The 16,699-nt window shown below is 39.0% G+C and overlaps 1 protein-coding gene across 1 annotated transcript; it reads left to right on the forward strand.

The window, feature by feature from the left end:
* Positions 1-555: 555 nt before the first annotated feature.
* LOC129516680 (chondroitin sulfate N-acetylgalactosaminyltransferase 2-like) lies at positions 556-13,073 on the forward strand (the record flags this gene model as incomplete). Its single annotated transcript, XM_055336195.1, has 4 exons — positions 556-617; positions 4,318-4,422; positions 10,985-11,031; positions 12,226-13,073. Coding segments are annotated over 4 exons (507 nt in total), but the record flags the coding sequence as incomplete, so codon positions are not given.
* Positions 13,074-16,699: the final 3,626 nt, after the last annotated feature.

Genomic DNA, 16,699 nt, shown 5'->3' on the forward strand with positions numbered 1-16,699 from the left:
TTTTTTTTTTTTAAATTCTGTGCGACCAAGCTGAGATATAACAAAAAGAAAAACTTGGACTTCCTGGGGGATAGGATATATAGTCAACATGATAAAGTATAAATCATGCTAAATGAAGCTAACAGATCTGACCAAACATAGATCCTCCTTCCCCTCCAAATACATAAACAGTCTGGTCATCAGGATACAATTTACACACAAATATCTGGTGTGGTCAATCCAAGGACATCGCCAAGAGACCAAGGAGTCTTGAAGCTTCCCAAGGACTCTCAATCTCTCCTCCTGAAACAGAAACCTCCACCTCTTCATTATCTCCCAGGAAAGCCATTTAGATGTTGACTAGCAGCCCCATGGAGCTCTCTCATTTCAACCTATGAAATCTCCTTGTTTGAATTTTCTTTTGGTAGGTACAGTCATTTCTTTGCTGTTGAGAAGAATGGAATGATGCATGTTAGCATATGTCCAACCATCACCCTACTTTTAGGATTAACCTCTTCTTTAGGTTTACTGTCTCTCTCATGTTGCCCATTCTATTTGTCCCCTTCTCCACCCCAGATAGTAGAGAAGAAGTTTACAGCTTTGGCCCAGCAGGAATGGGAGTGGCAGGAAGCGAGCAGGTGATTAGCAAGTAGGGCAGGATTGCAGAGCCATGGGTTCCAGAGGCTCAGTAGGAACCTACATGGCACAAGAGGGGCAGAGGGTTGTGAGGGCCACAGAGGGAATTGGGGTATGAGGCTTCTACCGTGCTGGTGCTCTTAGAGGGGCTCAGGTTCCCATGGAAAGGCCACAGCATGTGGAGGCTGCAAGGTGGATGGATGGACAAAGAAGCACTCTGTATCAGTGTCTCTGGCAGAACCAGGCTGATACCCTCACGCCCACACAGAGACCCCAAAGAAGAGTGTCCCTCCTGCATCCTCAGATGCTGTGTTCACTCTGAAAGAGAAGTGCTCAAAGGGCTAACAATAACAGTATCACAGAGCAGATAGGGAAGGATGCATTTCAGATTGAGAGCCACTGATCTGATGACTGGCAAGGAAGATGAGGTGCAAAGGGATTCAAATTGCCCTCCTTGCCCTGCAGGGTGCCCTTTGTGGAATCTGAACTTCCTGCAGGAGGCCTTATCTCCCACTGAACTTAGGAGGTCAACACGAGGCCAGAATTGGACAAAATGTGAGCAAGATTATAAGAAATTGGAGTTAGAAAACGTAATATGAGGAAATATGGGACATTTTACTCTGTTGTTTGAATATATCTTCCTCAAAGAACTGTGCATTTGTTTGATTTTTTGGAACAACATCAACAAATCTTTAATGATAGTGGATAGGTCCATGACAGTTCTGGTTGTAATACATCCAATTGTAGGTTTAAATCTGACTGTAGATTAATCTGTGAATCAACTATAAGTCATAGTGTTACTACGAGAAAATAAGTTTTATGTTTAAAAATCATCAATTTGTGAATAGAATATAGCCCGTTTTTAGCCTGGGGAATGCCTTTCATATCAACTCCATATATGGTTGATAGGATTCAAGTGTAAATCAAAGCTACCAGAATACAATAACAATGCAGTAAATACCAAGTTGTTATTCATTAAAATTTGATTTGGGGGAATATCACACATTGTTTTCCAGTAGTGCAGGTTCAAACAAGAACATAATTGTGATGATTGATAGGGGCACCATTAAAACTTCAGAATGACTTTTCTTCATGGAATAAAGGTTCTAAACTTCTCCATAAAATGTTGTTGTTATTCTGAGCAACTGCTGCCACCTTTTAACAGTCTCTAGCCCAGAACAATAAAAGAAAACAATTTTTCAAGGAGTAATAAAACTATATGACAAGTAATAAAGAAAAAAATGCAACATTCTAAGGTGCTGTATTATTGAATACAGACATTCAAGTTTAAAGCATTAAAAAAAAACATGTTGTTTCAATAGGTAGAAGCCAAAAAGAAGCACAAACTTAGAAATTAAGACTCAAGCTAAAATCCAAACTCAATATAGAAATTATGGTACATGGATCCTCAAACTGTATAAATGAATTGCACTGTGGTGATGTAGAACATGATGTAGTGAGATAAAACTCATTTGTTCCTACCTGGAATCTGGGAGTTTTACTGCCTCACTTCATCTCTAGACACAACAGGACAGAAGGTGCCCACAACTGATGGTGTACTTCAAACCAATTTCTAATGTATAAATTTCAGGTATCTAAGCTTTGATTATTAAAAGATATTGGTTTCTTTGTTCTTTTTATTTAAATTAAAAAAAGATTTCTTTATTTGAGAGAGAGAGAGAGAGAGCATGCATGAGTGGAGGGAGGGGCAAAGGGAGAGCAGGAAAGAGAAGCAGATCCCTACTGAGTGTGGAGCCCAACATGGGGCTTGATCTTGCCACCCTAAGACAATGACCTGAATCAGAAGTTAGAGTTGGATGCTTAATTGCCTGAGCCACCCAGGTGCCCCTCTTAATTCTTTTTAAAATTTTCTCTAAAAATTTATTTTGAAATTATTTTTCTTAAAATATTTATTTACTTAGAGAGAGAGAGAGAGAGGCAGAGGGAGAAAGAGAGAGAGAGAACATGAGAGAGCATGAGCAAGGAGAGGGGCAAAGGAAGAAGCCAGCTCTCTGCTGAGCAGGGAGTCCAAGGTGGATGTGTGGCTCGATCCCAGGACCCTGGAATCCTGACCTGACCTGAAGGCAGATGCTTTACTGACTGAGACACCAGGTGCCCCTGAAATTCTTTTATATTCATAGGAAATTGGAAAGATAGTACAAAGTGTTTCTGGTACCCTTCACCCAGTTTCCCCCCATGGGGAAACTATCTCACATAGTTATTACAATATCAAAACCATGAAATTGAAATCGGTCCATTGTATGTATAGTTTTGTATCATTTTATCACATTTGTAACTTTGTGTAGCCACCACTGCAGTCAAGATATAAAACTACTCCATTACCACAAAGATCTCTCTCTTGCTACTCTGTAGAGTCATACCTGCCTCCTCCTCCCTACCAATCATGAATTGCTTTTCATCTCTATGATTTTGTCATTTGGGGAATGTTATATAAATGGAATCATACAGTGGATGACCTTTGGGTGTGGCTTTTTTTCTCATAATCATGTCCTTGAGATGCATCTTAGTTATGTGTATCAATAGTTTGCTTATTTTTAGTGCTGAGTATTACTTATTCTTACAATGGCTTTTGACTGATTTATATTTTGGTTCTTGGCATGATCTCTCTTGCTCTAATGAGGTGTGGGAAGATTTATCCATGTATCACTAGCAATTCAGCAGAGTACAACAGCCAGAAGAAACAAAATACTAGGAGAAATGAAGATGTATTTCAAAATCTTCCAGGTTTGCAAGGCAAAAGTTGTTGAAGGCTAAAAAGTCATAGGTAAATATTTAAAATATTGCTTTGAAATTTAGAATTCAAGAAGTGTTAGAAGGGATATTCTATATGATATTTATATAAAGAACAGGGTTGGATTAAACTGTGTTTTATAACAAAGGTTAGTGAGGAGGATCTAATATTTCCCTTAGAAATTACGTATCAAACCGATTCAACATCACTTGTATTCCTTCTTAGGACACATTTAAATATTTGCACTTTGAAGGAAAACATTTCTTTTCATAAATAATATGAACAGAAACATCAGTGGATAAACTTTGAATCTCTTTCAAAATATGCAATTTATAGTTGAGACCTTAGGAATGATACTGAGATCCACTACCCAGTGGCAGTATATCCTAACTGCATACTTCAAACGGGTGGGCCTTGTGAATTGGGGTAGGAGAGGGTGGAAGCTTCTACAGATCTAAACCTGTAAACCCTGAGGCTCAGAGGTGGCACAAACCTCACACTAGCTAGTTCTGGTCGCTAGGTTGTTCCTATCTGTGATTGGACAAAGGATGTTGAACACATAGGGTTACTTTCTTTTTTTTAAGATTTTATTTATTTATTCATGAGAGACACAGAGAGAGGAGAGACATAGGCAGAGGAGAAGCAGGCTCCCTGCAATTTTCCTTTCTGCATGATACTCTAAACCATTAGGTTTCCATTCCCAGATTATAACTGTTACCTCCTTAAAAAAAAAGATTTATGTATTCATTCATGAAAGACACAGAGAGAGGCAGAGACGTAGGCAGAGGGAGAAGCAGGCTCCCTGCAGGGAGCCCAGTACGGGACTCGATCCCAGATCTCGGGATCACACCCTGAGCCGAAGACAGACGCTCAACTACTGAGCCAACCAGGCATCCCTATAACTCAGCATTCCTTCTTGTCCCCTCTTATATCTCTTCTCTGTACTCTAGCCAGAGTGATCTTTCAAAAATGTCATCTGATGCCATGATTTCTTCTGCTCTGACTCTTCAGAGAATTCCCGTTGTTAATGGGATAAAGCCAAAGTATGTGCCCAGGTATCCCATTCTCTCTGTTATGGCCCAGTGGGTCCCTTAAAGCAGGGGTTAGGAGTCTACAACCTGCTGGCCAAAACAGCTTACTGCCTAGTTTTCTATGGCCCATGAATGAAGAATGGTTAAAAAATATTTTCAAAATAATATTTCATGGCACATTAAAATGATATGAAATAAAAATTTCAGTGGCCACAAATATAATTTATGGGATCACAGCATGCTCATTTGATTACTTATTGTCAGCTTTCACACTGTAGTGGCTAAGTTGAATAGTTATGACAGACATTATGTTCTTCAGAGCCTAAGATATTTACTGCCTATTTTACAGAAGTTTGCTGAGCTCTGGTCTACATTTGTGGGCACCTATACTTCTGTGTCTAACGTGGTCCCTTCATTCACGACGCTCTCTCCAATCTCCAGCTCTTTGCACAACCTGTTCTTTCATCTAGAGCTTTCCCCCAGCACATCTTTCACTTGACTTACTCCTCTCTATCTCAGACCCTAGGTCCAACTTCATTTTTTTTTGAGGAGGCTGTCTCAGGACCTTGCACTTGGACGAGTTGCCTCTCTCCTTTCTGTCATCCTCATGTCCACATCCTCACATCCCTCTTTATCCAACCCCCAACTCCATAGTCATTATCCACAGCTTCCTTGCTATACTCACCTTCATCCCTCACCCTGTCCAGTGTTTTCTCTTACAACCCCACAACCCCAGGCTGGTTAAGGGCAACTCTTACCCAGGCCCCTGAGCAGTGGAATGGGGAAGGTAAGAAACACACCGCATCACTATAGGACCACTGCTTTAAATACATGACCACAGGCCTCAGGGTTCTGCAGCTGACATCCTGAGCCTGACCATAGTCTACCCACTGTCCATCCCTCATCCCTGCAAGCCAGCCATGATGTCCTCCTTTAAAAAAAAAGATTTTATTTATTTATTCATGAGAGACAGAGAGAGAGAGAGAGAGAGAGAGGCAGAGACACAGGCAGAGGGAGAAATAGGCTCCATGCAGAGAGTCTAACGTGGGACTCAATCCCAGGTCTCCAGGATCACGCCCTGGGCTGAAGGTGGCACTAAACTGCTGAGCCACCCAGGCTGCCCGATGTTCTCCTTCTCGTGTCTCCCAGCACCCCTCACCACTCCTCGCTCTCTGCACACCTTGCTTCATCTTTCGTCAGCCTCTCTCCATTCACAGTGGAGGAATTGCACATGTAAGGCCACCCTGTCCTATTCTCTTGAACTAGAGCTCATCTCGTCTGAACAAGGACTCACCTCCAGCCATTCTTCACACTCTCCTATCCTAATGTTATGCTTCTTCTAGATTGTTGCCATATGCATACAAAAATACTGTAATCCCAGTTATCTTTTAAAAATGCTAATAGCCCTTTCTTGTCCACAGGACTTCATTCCTCTGCTTTTGCCCTACTCATTCCCTTCATAGCCATCATACGTGTTACCCTCTTTGTCTGGAATGATCTCCTTTAGATATTTCACAGCTCACTTCAGTATTTCATTAGGGGCCCTATCTTCTCAGAGAGGCCCCTATGGCCATTATATCTGAACTAGGCTTTCTCTTTCTCATGCTCTCCCCTTGTCCTGCTACATTTTTTTTTAAATTTTTTTTATTTATTTATGATAGGCACACAGTGAGAGAGAGAGAGGCAGAGACACAGGCAGAGGGAGATACAGGCTCCATGCACCGGGAGCCCGACGTGGGATTCGATCCCGGGTCTCCAGGATCGCGCCCTGGGCCAAAGGCAGGCGCCAAACCGCTGCGCCACCCAGGGATCCCTCCTGCTACATTTTTTCTTCCTAGCATGTATTACCACCTAAGATATATATATATATATATATATATATATATATATATATATATATATATATATGTGTGTGTGTGTGTGTGTGTTTATGTATTTCCTATTTTTCCAACAAAACAGAGACTCTGATGGCAGAGACTTCGTCATCTCTATTCATTGCTGTGTCCAGCTCCCTGTACTATGTCTGATAGATTAAAATACTTGCTGAGGGGGATCCCTGGGTGGATCTTTCATTGTTGATCGAAACTTCTGAATCTTGAGGGATTAAATTGAATTTCTTTTTTTTAAATGAAGGTTCACAAAAAGGATTCTGGCTTTTGGCGAGAGTTTGGCTTTGGAATGACTTGTCAGTATCGATCAGATTTCCTGACCATAGGTAAGTATACCTTACATTTAAGGATAGGGCTGTATATATTTACTGTAGTACCTTATGGCATTTTTCTAAAAGGTCTCAGAATCGAGTGTTTTCCTATTAAATTATGAATGAGATTAGCTAAAAGAGGCACCTGGAGATGTGAAAAGCAAAAGTAAGTTTATGATTAATGTCTCTAAGTAGCAAAAATGAGATCATAAAATAAAAATGAAATAGAATATTTACTTGTTTCCTTAAATCAAAACACTAGTTTTTAAAAACATCTGTTTGGCTTATTACCAATATTTGCAATTGTTTTGAATATCCTTATGAAAGCTCTCTACCTAACTCTGGTGTTGTGCTCCTGGATTGTTGCATCTGGAAGTAATGTTAGATTATCTAGTCCAAGGGCTTTTGTATTTTTTTATTTAGAGATGAAACCACTTTAATTGTCTGTTGATCTATTATGAAAATCCTAGTATTTAAGACAGCCAGTCTTTAGCTCTGGTTGAAGTTGGAGTGGGAACTTGGAGTCAATTGGCTTAGTCATCCACTCCTTGAAGCCAAAGATGACCCTGAAGAATCTGGTCTAAGCCTCCTGCCCCACTTTAGCTTCAGCAAAAAAAAAAAAAAAAATACATTGTCAGAGGACAGTATAAGAAAGCAGGCTGAAACTTGGTTCCGCATCTCCTGATCAGTCAGTGGCTGCATTTCCACAGCATATAAGAATATATTTTATATATTTATGCATGAGTGTGTATGTACATATATAAACACATATATACGTGTATATATATATACACAGACACACCTATATAATATACACATGTATATATTTATATATATATTTATATATTATAATAGAATATATTTTGTGTACCTTTTAGGCCCATCTTACATTCGTTTTTATAATCAGCCATTTGTTTTTAGAAATTCCTCCACCTTATCTCTGTAACATTGTAACATCTGAATCCTAGAAAAATCAGCAAATAGCAATAAAATGACTATTAAATGAAACTAATGCCCTTTCCCCGGATTCTGGCTCAATAAAACAGCAAGAATACATCATTGCTTTCTAACCTATGCCATTTCTCACTGCTCCTTATTCATTATTTTCTCCTTATATTCCTGTTTGGTATGTACTGGGTATAGCTAATGGTGTCCCACATTTCTCTGAGACTCTCTTCATTTTTCATTATTTTTTTCTCTCTTTTCTTTGGAATGCATAATCTCAATTGATCTATCTTCAAGTTTACTGATTCTTTGTTCAGATCTATACTTAGCTGCTCTAATGAATTTTTCATTTGCGTTGTCCTTTTTTTAAGATTTTATTTATTCATGACAGACACACACACACAGAGAGAGAGAGAGAGAGAGAGAGAGGCAGAGACACAGGCAGAGGGAGAAGAAGCAGGCTTCATGCAGGGAGCCTGACGTGGGACTCCATCTTGGGTCTCCAGGATCAGACCCTGGGCTGAAGGTGGCACTAAACCGCTGAGCCACCCAGGCTGCCCACGTTGTCCTTTTTTAGCTCCAGAATTTCTTTTTATATGTATAATTTCTGTCTCTTCATTGATAATCTCTATTTGATGAAACATTTTCATCTTCCCTTCTCTTCTTTAAGCATGATTTCTTATAATTCTTTGAACATATTTATAATGGTTTTGAAATTTTGTAAAAACTGACATCTGGGCCCTCTCACAGTTTCTATTGCCTACTTTTTTTCTGGTATATGGGTATATATATTTTTCTGTTTCTTTATGTGCCTCGTAATTTCTTTCTTGAAAACTGGACATTTTAGGTCATATATTATGGCAAGCCTGAAGATTGATTCCTCCTGACTCCAGGGCTTGTTTTTTTTGTTTTGTTTTTTTTTTTTTTTGCTTGTTTATTGACTTGGCTTTACTATTTCAATGAATTTTATCTCCCCATTCCCCAGCAATATGAAGCCTCTCCTGACACTCTCAGGGCATGAGCACAGTCACCCTGGGATGACATGGATTTAGTAGGGTTCTCTCTTCTTTCTCTCTCTCTCCTCTCTGTCTCTAAGATTTTATTTATTTATTTGAGAGAAAGAGAGTGAGCAGGAGCAGGGGAGAGGTACAGGGAGAGGGAGAAGCAGATTCCCACTGAGTGTGAAGCCCGATGCAGAGCTCAATCCCAGGACCCCAAGATCACGACCTGAGCCGAAGTTAGGCACTCAACTGACTGAGCCACCCAGGTGCCCCTAGTAAGGCTGTCTTTTACTGTCTCTGCAGTAACACTCCCACCTGTTAGGCTCCACTCATTGCTCACTGATTGCTCTCTTGTTTTTGACAATGCTCTGGGACATAAATTTTTCCAGTCTGACCCAGTTAAATTGAACCCCTTTTGCAAGATAGTTTTTGAAGCATGTCTTTGAGTTTTGTTCAGGCCTCAGAACCCACAAGAAGGGTTCTTCTTATTTGTCTCTTTCCCTGTTTCTCTCCAGTAAACTAGCCGGCCTACATTATTAGTTTATTGTCTCTAATGGACCCATCAACCTTCTCTTAATTGCTTACCACCAAATTCTCCATTATTTTCAAGACCCCCTTAGGCTTGAACTTCTGCACACTGAAATAAAGTTAGTTCCTTTGGGAAGAGCTTTGAGGCAGTTTGTTCTCATGCAGTGCTTTCTCCCCTGGGAAAAATTGCTGAGCCCTCCTCTGGAGGTGGGGGTGGAGACAATGGCACACTTGTCTCAGAGTGCCACCCCTGTGTTATAAGTAGGACATGGGGTGGGGGATCAGGAGTCCCACTCCTTCCTTGAAGTGGAGCCTCTACCTTTTGACTCTAGGCTGGATGAGAAAGGGAGCCCCTGGCCTCTCAGCAGCACTTGTTTGGAATTTGGCTCTTTGATTTTAGAGCTTCTGTTCTTTTCTTTCCTCTCCTTCTGGTATTACCATTACACATTTGTTATACCTTTTGTATACAATTCTTATGAACTATTCTGATCTGTCCGCCCCCCCCCACCCCGTCCTCTTCGTTTTTGCCTTTTCAATTTTGGAGGTTTCTATTGACATATCCTCAAGCTTAGAGACTCTTTCCTCAGCCAATACAAAGGCATTCTTCCTTTGTTACATTGTTTATCTTTAGCATTTCTTTTTTATTCTTTCATAGAATCTCTCACTCTCTGCTTACATTACCATCTGTTCTTGATTGTTGCCTACTTTTTCTATTAGAGCCCTTAGCATATCAGTTATAGTTGTTTTAAATTCCCAGGCTGACAATTTCAGTACTCCTGGCTGAATCCGGTTCTGATGCTTGCTCTGTGTCTTCAATCTGTCTTTTGTCTTTTAGTATGCCTCATTTTTTCTTCATAACTGAACATGATGTATTGGGCAAAGGAAACTGCAGTAAACTAGTAATAGGTGGTGAGGTGTGGGGAAAGAGGAAGTATTCTGTAGTCCTGTGATTAGGTCTCAGTTCCTTAGTGAGATTATGTATCTGGACCAATAACTTCACAAGTGTTTCTCAGACACCATCCCCAACCTTAAGTGAGACAGGATGGCTAGAGTGGGCTGCAGTTGGGTATGTCCTTTCCCCAGGTAGGTTTGACTCTAGTAAAATAGTTTCTCCTGAGGCAGGCCTTATTAAGAATAAAGTGCTCTGGCATGTTTCACAACGATTATATTCCCACTGCTCCTGCTGAAAGCACGAGGGTATTTTGCTCTAATCTTCACAGTGAAAACCTACTAGAGCTCCTGAGGGTAAAACTCACACAAGTGTAGGGACCATTCTATGCCCCCCAATCTGGAGTTTTCAACTTTTACACTTGTCCACTGAGCCTCTAGCCATTCGTCAATTACAGTTCCAATTCCCCCCCCCCACCTCAGACTGGTTCCCCTGGAGATTTCTACTGGTGGCTTTCTGCTCTAATAGTTGTGATTCCATTTTACCTGCCTGAGTCTCCAATTTGGTGGTGGCAATCTGATCTGTGACCTTATTTCTCTGAGGGATCTGAGAGGAGTGTTTATTTTTCAGTTTGTTTCGCTTTTCACTTGCTGTTAGGATGGTATGACTTCTAAGCGATGTATATGCTGGACCAGAAACTGGAAGTCCCTCATTTGTTTTAAGTATCTATACCATCTCTAATATTTGAAGAACTTTTATCTACAGAGAAGAAAAACCAGTATGTATTAGACATAGTGTTTTATAAAAGCTATGACTATTTAAAGCAATACTTTTCAGAGATCTCAGGATTATTGTCATCCCGTGAGTGTAAAATTTTTTTAAGATTTTTTTAATTTTTATTTATTTATGATAGTCACACAGAGAGAGAGAGAGAGAGGCAGAGACACAGGCAGAGGGAGAAGCAGGCTCCATGCACCGGGAGCCCGACGTGGGATTCGATCCCGGGTCTCCAGGATCACGCCCTGGGCCAAAGGCAGGCGCCAAACAGCTGCACCACCCAGGGATCCCCCGTGAGTATAAAATTAAGTGGTATATAATTATTCGACAGAAGACATAATTCGGAAAACTTGCTCTTAATTAAAGAATTTGTTTTGAGTTTTTAAGAATGTTTGCCTGTTCTTCAAAAAATTCCGAATGGTCAAAAACAAAAATTCCAAATGGCTTATGTTCTCTATGATTCTTTAAGAAAGTTTAGCTTAAACCAATGTGAAAATAGTCTCAACTTTATGTTCCATTTCATGTGTTCACCTGGTCCAGTTAGTCATTTGCTCCATCGCTCCATTAGAATTATTGTAGTAGGGAAGGTTATAAGTGACATTTATGTTGCCAGGTCTTTTTTTGTTTTTTTTTCTTTCTTTTAATTCTTTTTTTTTAGGATTTTATTTATTCATGAGAGACACACAGAGAGAGGCAGGAGAGGCAAGCTCCTCGCAGGGAGCCCAGTGCGGGACTGGATCCCTGACTCTGGGATCATGCCCTGAGCCAAAGGCAGATGCTCAACTGCTGAGCCACTTAGGTGTCCTTTTTTTTAAAATTCTTAACTGAGCAGCACTCGCTTGACCCTTTCTTCCTGAAGATACTTTTTTCATTTGACTACTGATAGCTCATTCTCCAGAATTTTCTTCATCCTCTGGGGCCATTTGTCAGTCTCTTTTGCTGATTTCTTTTTCTCTGTATGTTTAACCTGTAGGTATTGGCATTACTTAGTATTTAGATCTGGGCCTATTTTCTTTCTAAACACCTTTAGTAATTTCATCCATTCCTGTGGCTTTAAATCATCCATGCTCCCCTTCTCAAATGTATATGTTCAACCTAGCCATTTCTTCTGTTTTCTCCTCTGGAAAGTTGTCTGTGGCCCAGAAAAACTTGTATCTCAGTGGATAAATATGTTAATCATAATATTAGTAGTGGTGAAATTATGGGTGATTTATATTTCCTTCTCCTTTGACTTTCTCTAGATTTACTATTTAACTTAGACATTTACAAAGCATTCTCAAATATTTAATCTCATTTTGATACTCCCAACAACAGGCCTTTGCTGCTAGAAGTCAGCTCCTAACTGGACTTCCAAACCAGATGTCAGTCCTCTCTCGGGTATCTTTAGGCTGTGCTGTGCCATCTCATTTGAAGTGGAACATCTTAATTCTTATCAGTTGTGCTTTGGTTGACAGGCAGTTACCGACATGTCAGTTTTCATCCTGCAGGTGGATTTGACGTGGAAGTAAAAGGTTGGTGTGGAGAAGATGTTCATCTTTATCGAAAATACTTACATGGTGACCTGATTGTGATTCGGACTCCAGTTCCTGGTCTTTTCCACCTCTGGCATGAGAAACGCTGTGCTGATGAGTTGACTCCTGAACAGTACCGTGTGTGCATCCAGGCCAAAGCCATGAATGAGGCCTCTCACTCGCACCTAGGAATGCTGGTCTTCAGGGAGGAGACAGAGACGCATCTTCACAAACAGGCATACAGGACAAAGAGCGAAGCTGTTGGTTAACGTAACCATTGGCACATTTGTCTAAACCACAAACCAGCATTATTTATTCAGCCTTAATTCCGATTCCAGATGCAGTGCCTCTTTCAGAGAAGACATGCTTATCTTTTGTGCTCTTTCTGATACTACTTTAGCAGTTTAACTTGATATGAGAAGAGAAAGCAAGTGTTTCAGTGCAAAGCCTGTTTCTTGAGAAAACCACACTATGGAATTGCTGACAAATCGAAATCTGGTGTTTGCCCCCAAAGTAGTTTTGAGTTAGTTTCTACCCATGTTCTAATGTACCCTGGCTGCCTCTGGGTTGAGGGATGGAATGTGTTACGCTCGTGGTAGGTCAGGGGCATCCAGTTCCTCCAGAGAGGACAGAGTATTATGGATGCAGTATGTAGACAAGAGTGCTTCAGCTGCTGACCACTTAGTCAACCTGCTTTTAAATTAAGATCTTTTAATCAGTTGCTTGAAGAATCCTCTTTCACTGAAGCCGAGGATGACTAAAGGACACATCTGAAATTCACAATCAAAAGAGAGCGAAGTAAAAACCCCTTAAACTGAATGTTGCTTAGCTCCCTGAATGTGTTATTAAATAAATGGATGATAACAGAAAATACTTAGCTTAGAATCTATGACTTGATTGAAACTATAATGTGTTATCATCATTTTCAAGATTAGTAGTCAAAGCTGCTGTAGATTGTTTTAAGCAAACAAATGTGGAAATGTCTTTAATAGAACATTTAATTATGTTGGAGTACAGGGCACTAGTGATATCTGGGAACATCAGTTTACATGAGCCAGGGTGCTATCAGGGCCTTCTTGCAGTGCTTCAGAATAGATGAACATAGCATGGTGTTGTGTGTTTTTTGGTTTGCATTGTCTCATTTAGCATAGATCCATATGTATTATCTTTTTTTCTAGTATGTTAATATATGCTATATCTGTGTTTGTAATAATGTGGTGCTTTGAGTTGACAGTTTCACTGAAGGGAGAAAAAAAAACAATTTAATGAGGTGTACCATAAAATTACAATGATTTGAGAAAAGAGGCAGAGGAGAAGGTGGTCTGAATGGCAATCTGAATTACAAAATATTTTAGATAAATATATTGTTTGCAGATAGAATATTTTAATTGAGGTATAAATTATATTAATGAGGCAAGATGAATAAGAAGTGATATTCAGATAGGACTGTACTATGTTATTTATCACACACGGATCTTTTACCATAGGGTCCCTTGCTAGATCCAGAAATTGGAAATATGGTAAAAGTCATTCACAGATTTTGAATCTTTGGCTTTTAAAAGGAGCCTATCTTGTATCCTTTCTATTTGTATATAAACACAAATTCACGAAGAAAAATCATACTCTTTGTACTCAGTAAATCATATCATCTGAAATATTAAAGATCCCAAATTTCTTGGTGCTTACATGAATTCATTTTACAGTAACTCTTACAAATTATTCTTACAAGTTTTAAGTTGGGTAGCATTTAGACTTTTTTAAAGATGTGTAAAATGTTCTCTGCAGAATTATTCAGACCAATGTCTCATCTTATATACCATTATTTATTATGAAGACCAGTGAATTTAGGTATTTAAAGTGGAAGAACCTAATTATTTGCACAGGTAAGTTTGCAGCTTGTTTTTTGATAGAATCAAATGATTTTACCTTTTCTCTTCTTTTTTTTTAAATGAGCCTTAACTTAAAAATGGAAGCTAAGCAATGGAAACAGTATTACTGTGTTTTTTGACATTAAACGGTACCAATAAAGTATTTTATTACCAAAAGTCAAATGAAAATGTGCCAAATTAATTTCTGTTGCAAACTACCATAAATACTAAAAGTATATAAAATGTAATTGTGTAATTTAATGAATTATAAAGCAAACAGCTACCTAGATGAAGTGTACCAGCTACCCAGATTAAGATAACATTATCAGTGAAAGACCTCTAGATGTATGCCACTCCTTGATCACACACCCTCACTCCCCATAACAGTAACCATTCTGATTTCTATGATGATTTTTCACTCGTTATTCTTCATTTTCCCTACTGTATATGTATCTCTACCCAAAAGACTTTAGTTTTGCCTTTTTCTGAATGTATATGCATATTATATATTCTCTTTCATTATTACATTTTTGAGATTCATTCATGTTAGTCTCAAAACTCATTTTTATTACTAACTAGTATTCCACTCTGAATATACTAAATATTCAGTAGTTCTATTGTTTATAGATGCTTGGGTTGTTAATAGTTTTTTGTTATTTGCTTTTGCTATCAGAAGCAATCTTGTCATGAATACTGCTTTACATATCTACGCGTGCAAGAATTTCTTTAGGAGTAATAATACTGGGCCATCAGTTGTATATACATTCAGTTTCCTTTCAAAAGTGGACCATCTCCAGTACTGTGAAAGAGATCCTTTTGCATCTTTGGCAATACTTAATTTTGTCAGGCTTACTAATTCTTGCTAATTTTTTTAAAATTTTATTTATTCACGAGAGACACACAGAGAGAGGCAGAAACACTGGCAGAGGGAGAAGCAGGCTCCTCGCAGGGAGCCTGATGCAGCACTCAATCCTGGGACCCTGGGATCACGCCCTGAGCCAAAGGCAGAGGCTCAACCACTGAACTACCCAAGTGCCCCAATTCTTGCTAATTTAATAGACCTTAAGCATGAATTGTAGTTACTGTTTGCATGTCAGTCTTCTTGCCCATTATTATCAGTTCATAGGAATTCTTCACATATTCTGGATACCAATTCCTGTTGGTTAAATATCTTTTCCAAGGGATGTGGCTTAGCTTTTCCCATTCTTGATGGTACTTTTTCATTAATAAAAGTTAACTCTAATGTGACTAATTTTTTTCCTTTATGTATTCTACTTTTTATTACTGATTTATGACCTCATATCAAGGAAAGATAGCTTAAAGCTTTTGTTCTATATTGTCTTCTAAATACCTCATATATAGCTTTGCTTTTCCTAGTTAGGTCTTTAACCTAATTAGAAGAGCTTTTTGTGTATGACATGAGGTAAGGATTACATTATACTTTTTTTTTTCCAGCATCACCTTACAATATAGTCTGTATTTTACCTACAGAACCACTCTCATCCATCAGATGTCCAAATGCACAGGTCTAGTTCTGGGCACTCATCTGCTCAGTTAGGCTTTCTGTCCATCACCATACCATTACATCATGGTCTAAATTACTATAAAGTTTATAGTAGTTTATACTATAAATTTATACTACTTAGCTTTGTATCTCTGAGAGCTAGTCCCACTTGCTTTATTTTATTTATTTTTTTTCCACTTGCTTTATTTTTAAAGATTGCCATGGCTCTTTACAGCCCTGGTACTTTCCCATGAATTTTATTTTATATTTTTTGAAGATTTTATTTATTTATTCATGAGAGACACACAGAGAGAAAGAAAAAGAGAGGCAGAGATACAGGCAGAGGGAGAAGCAGGCTCCCTACAGGGAGCCTGACATGGGACTCAATCCCGGGTCTCCAGGATCACGCCCTGGGCTGAAGGTGGCGCTAAACCGCTGAGCCACCCGGGTTGCCCCTCCCATAAATTTTAGAATAAGCTAGTTAAGTTTCACAAAACCTTCATGAATTTTTTTTAAAGATTTTATTTATTTGAGAGAAAGACACAGAAGATAGCAAGAGCATGCATGAGCAGGGAGCAGAGGGAGACACAGGGCTCAATTCCTAAGAATGATTCCTATGACCTAAGCCAAAGGCCAATGCTTAACTGATGACTGAGCCACCCAGGTGCCTCAAAATTTTCATGAATTTGACTGGACTCATGGAATCTCTAAGATCACTTTGGGGAAAATTTACATTTTTATGATATGGAGTCTTCCAGTCATTAATATGACATATTTCTTTAGGTCTTTACTGTCTTTCAATTAAATTTTACACTTTTCACACAGTGGTTTTACATGTATTACTTTATAGATTTTTCCCTTGCATTTTATATAACATTGTAACTATCTTTTATTTTTTGTGTTACCTATTGCTGGTATTTGGAAGTACCGTTGCTTTTGTGTTCAGCGACCTTGCCAAAGCACTTAATTCTAGTAACGTATTTCTAATTCCTTTTGTATTTTTTCTGTTATGGAATCCTAAGTCTATGAGTAGTGAAAATTTTCTTTTCAGTTTTTATATCCTTATTTTTCTCGTCTT

The sequence above is a fragment of the Nyctereutes procyonoides genome, unplaced genomic scaffold (genome assembly GCF_905146905.1).
Source record: "Nyctereutes procyonoides isolate TBG_1078 unplaced genomic scaffold, NYPRO_anot_genome, whole genome shotgun sequence".
In the NCBI taxonomy this organism is placed as follows: Eukaryota; Metazoa; Chordata; class Mammalia; order Carnivora; family Canidae; genus Nyctereutes; species Nyctereutes procyonoides.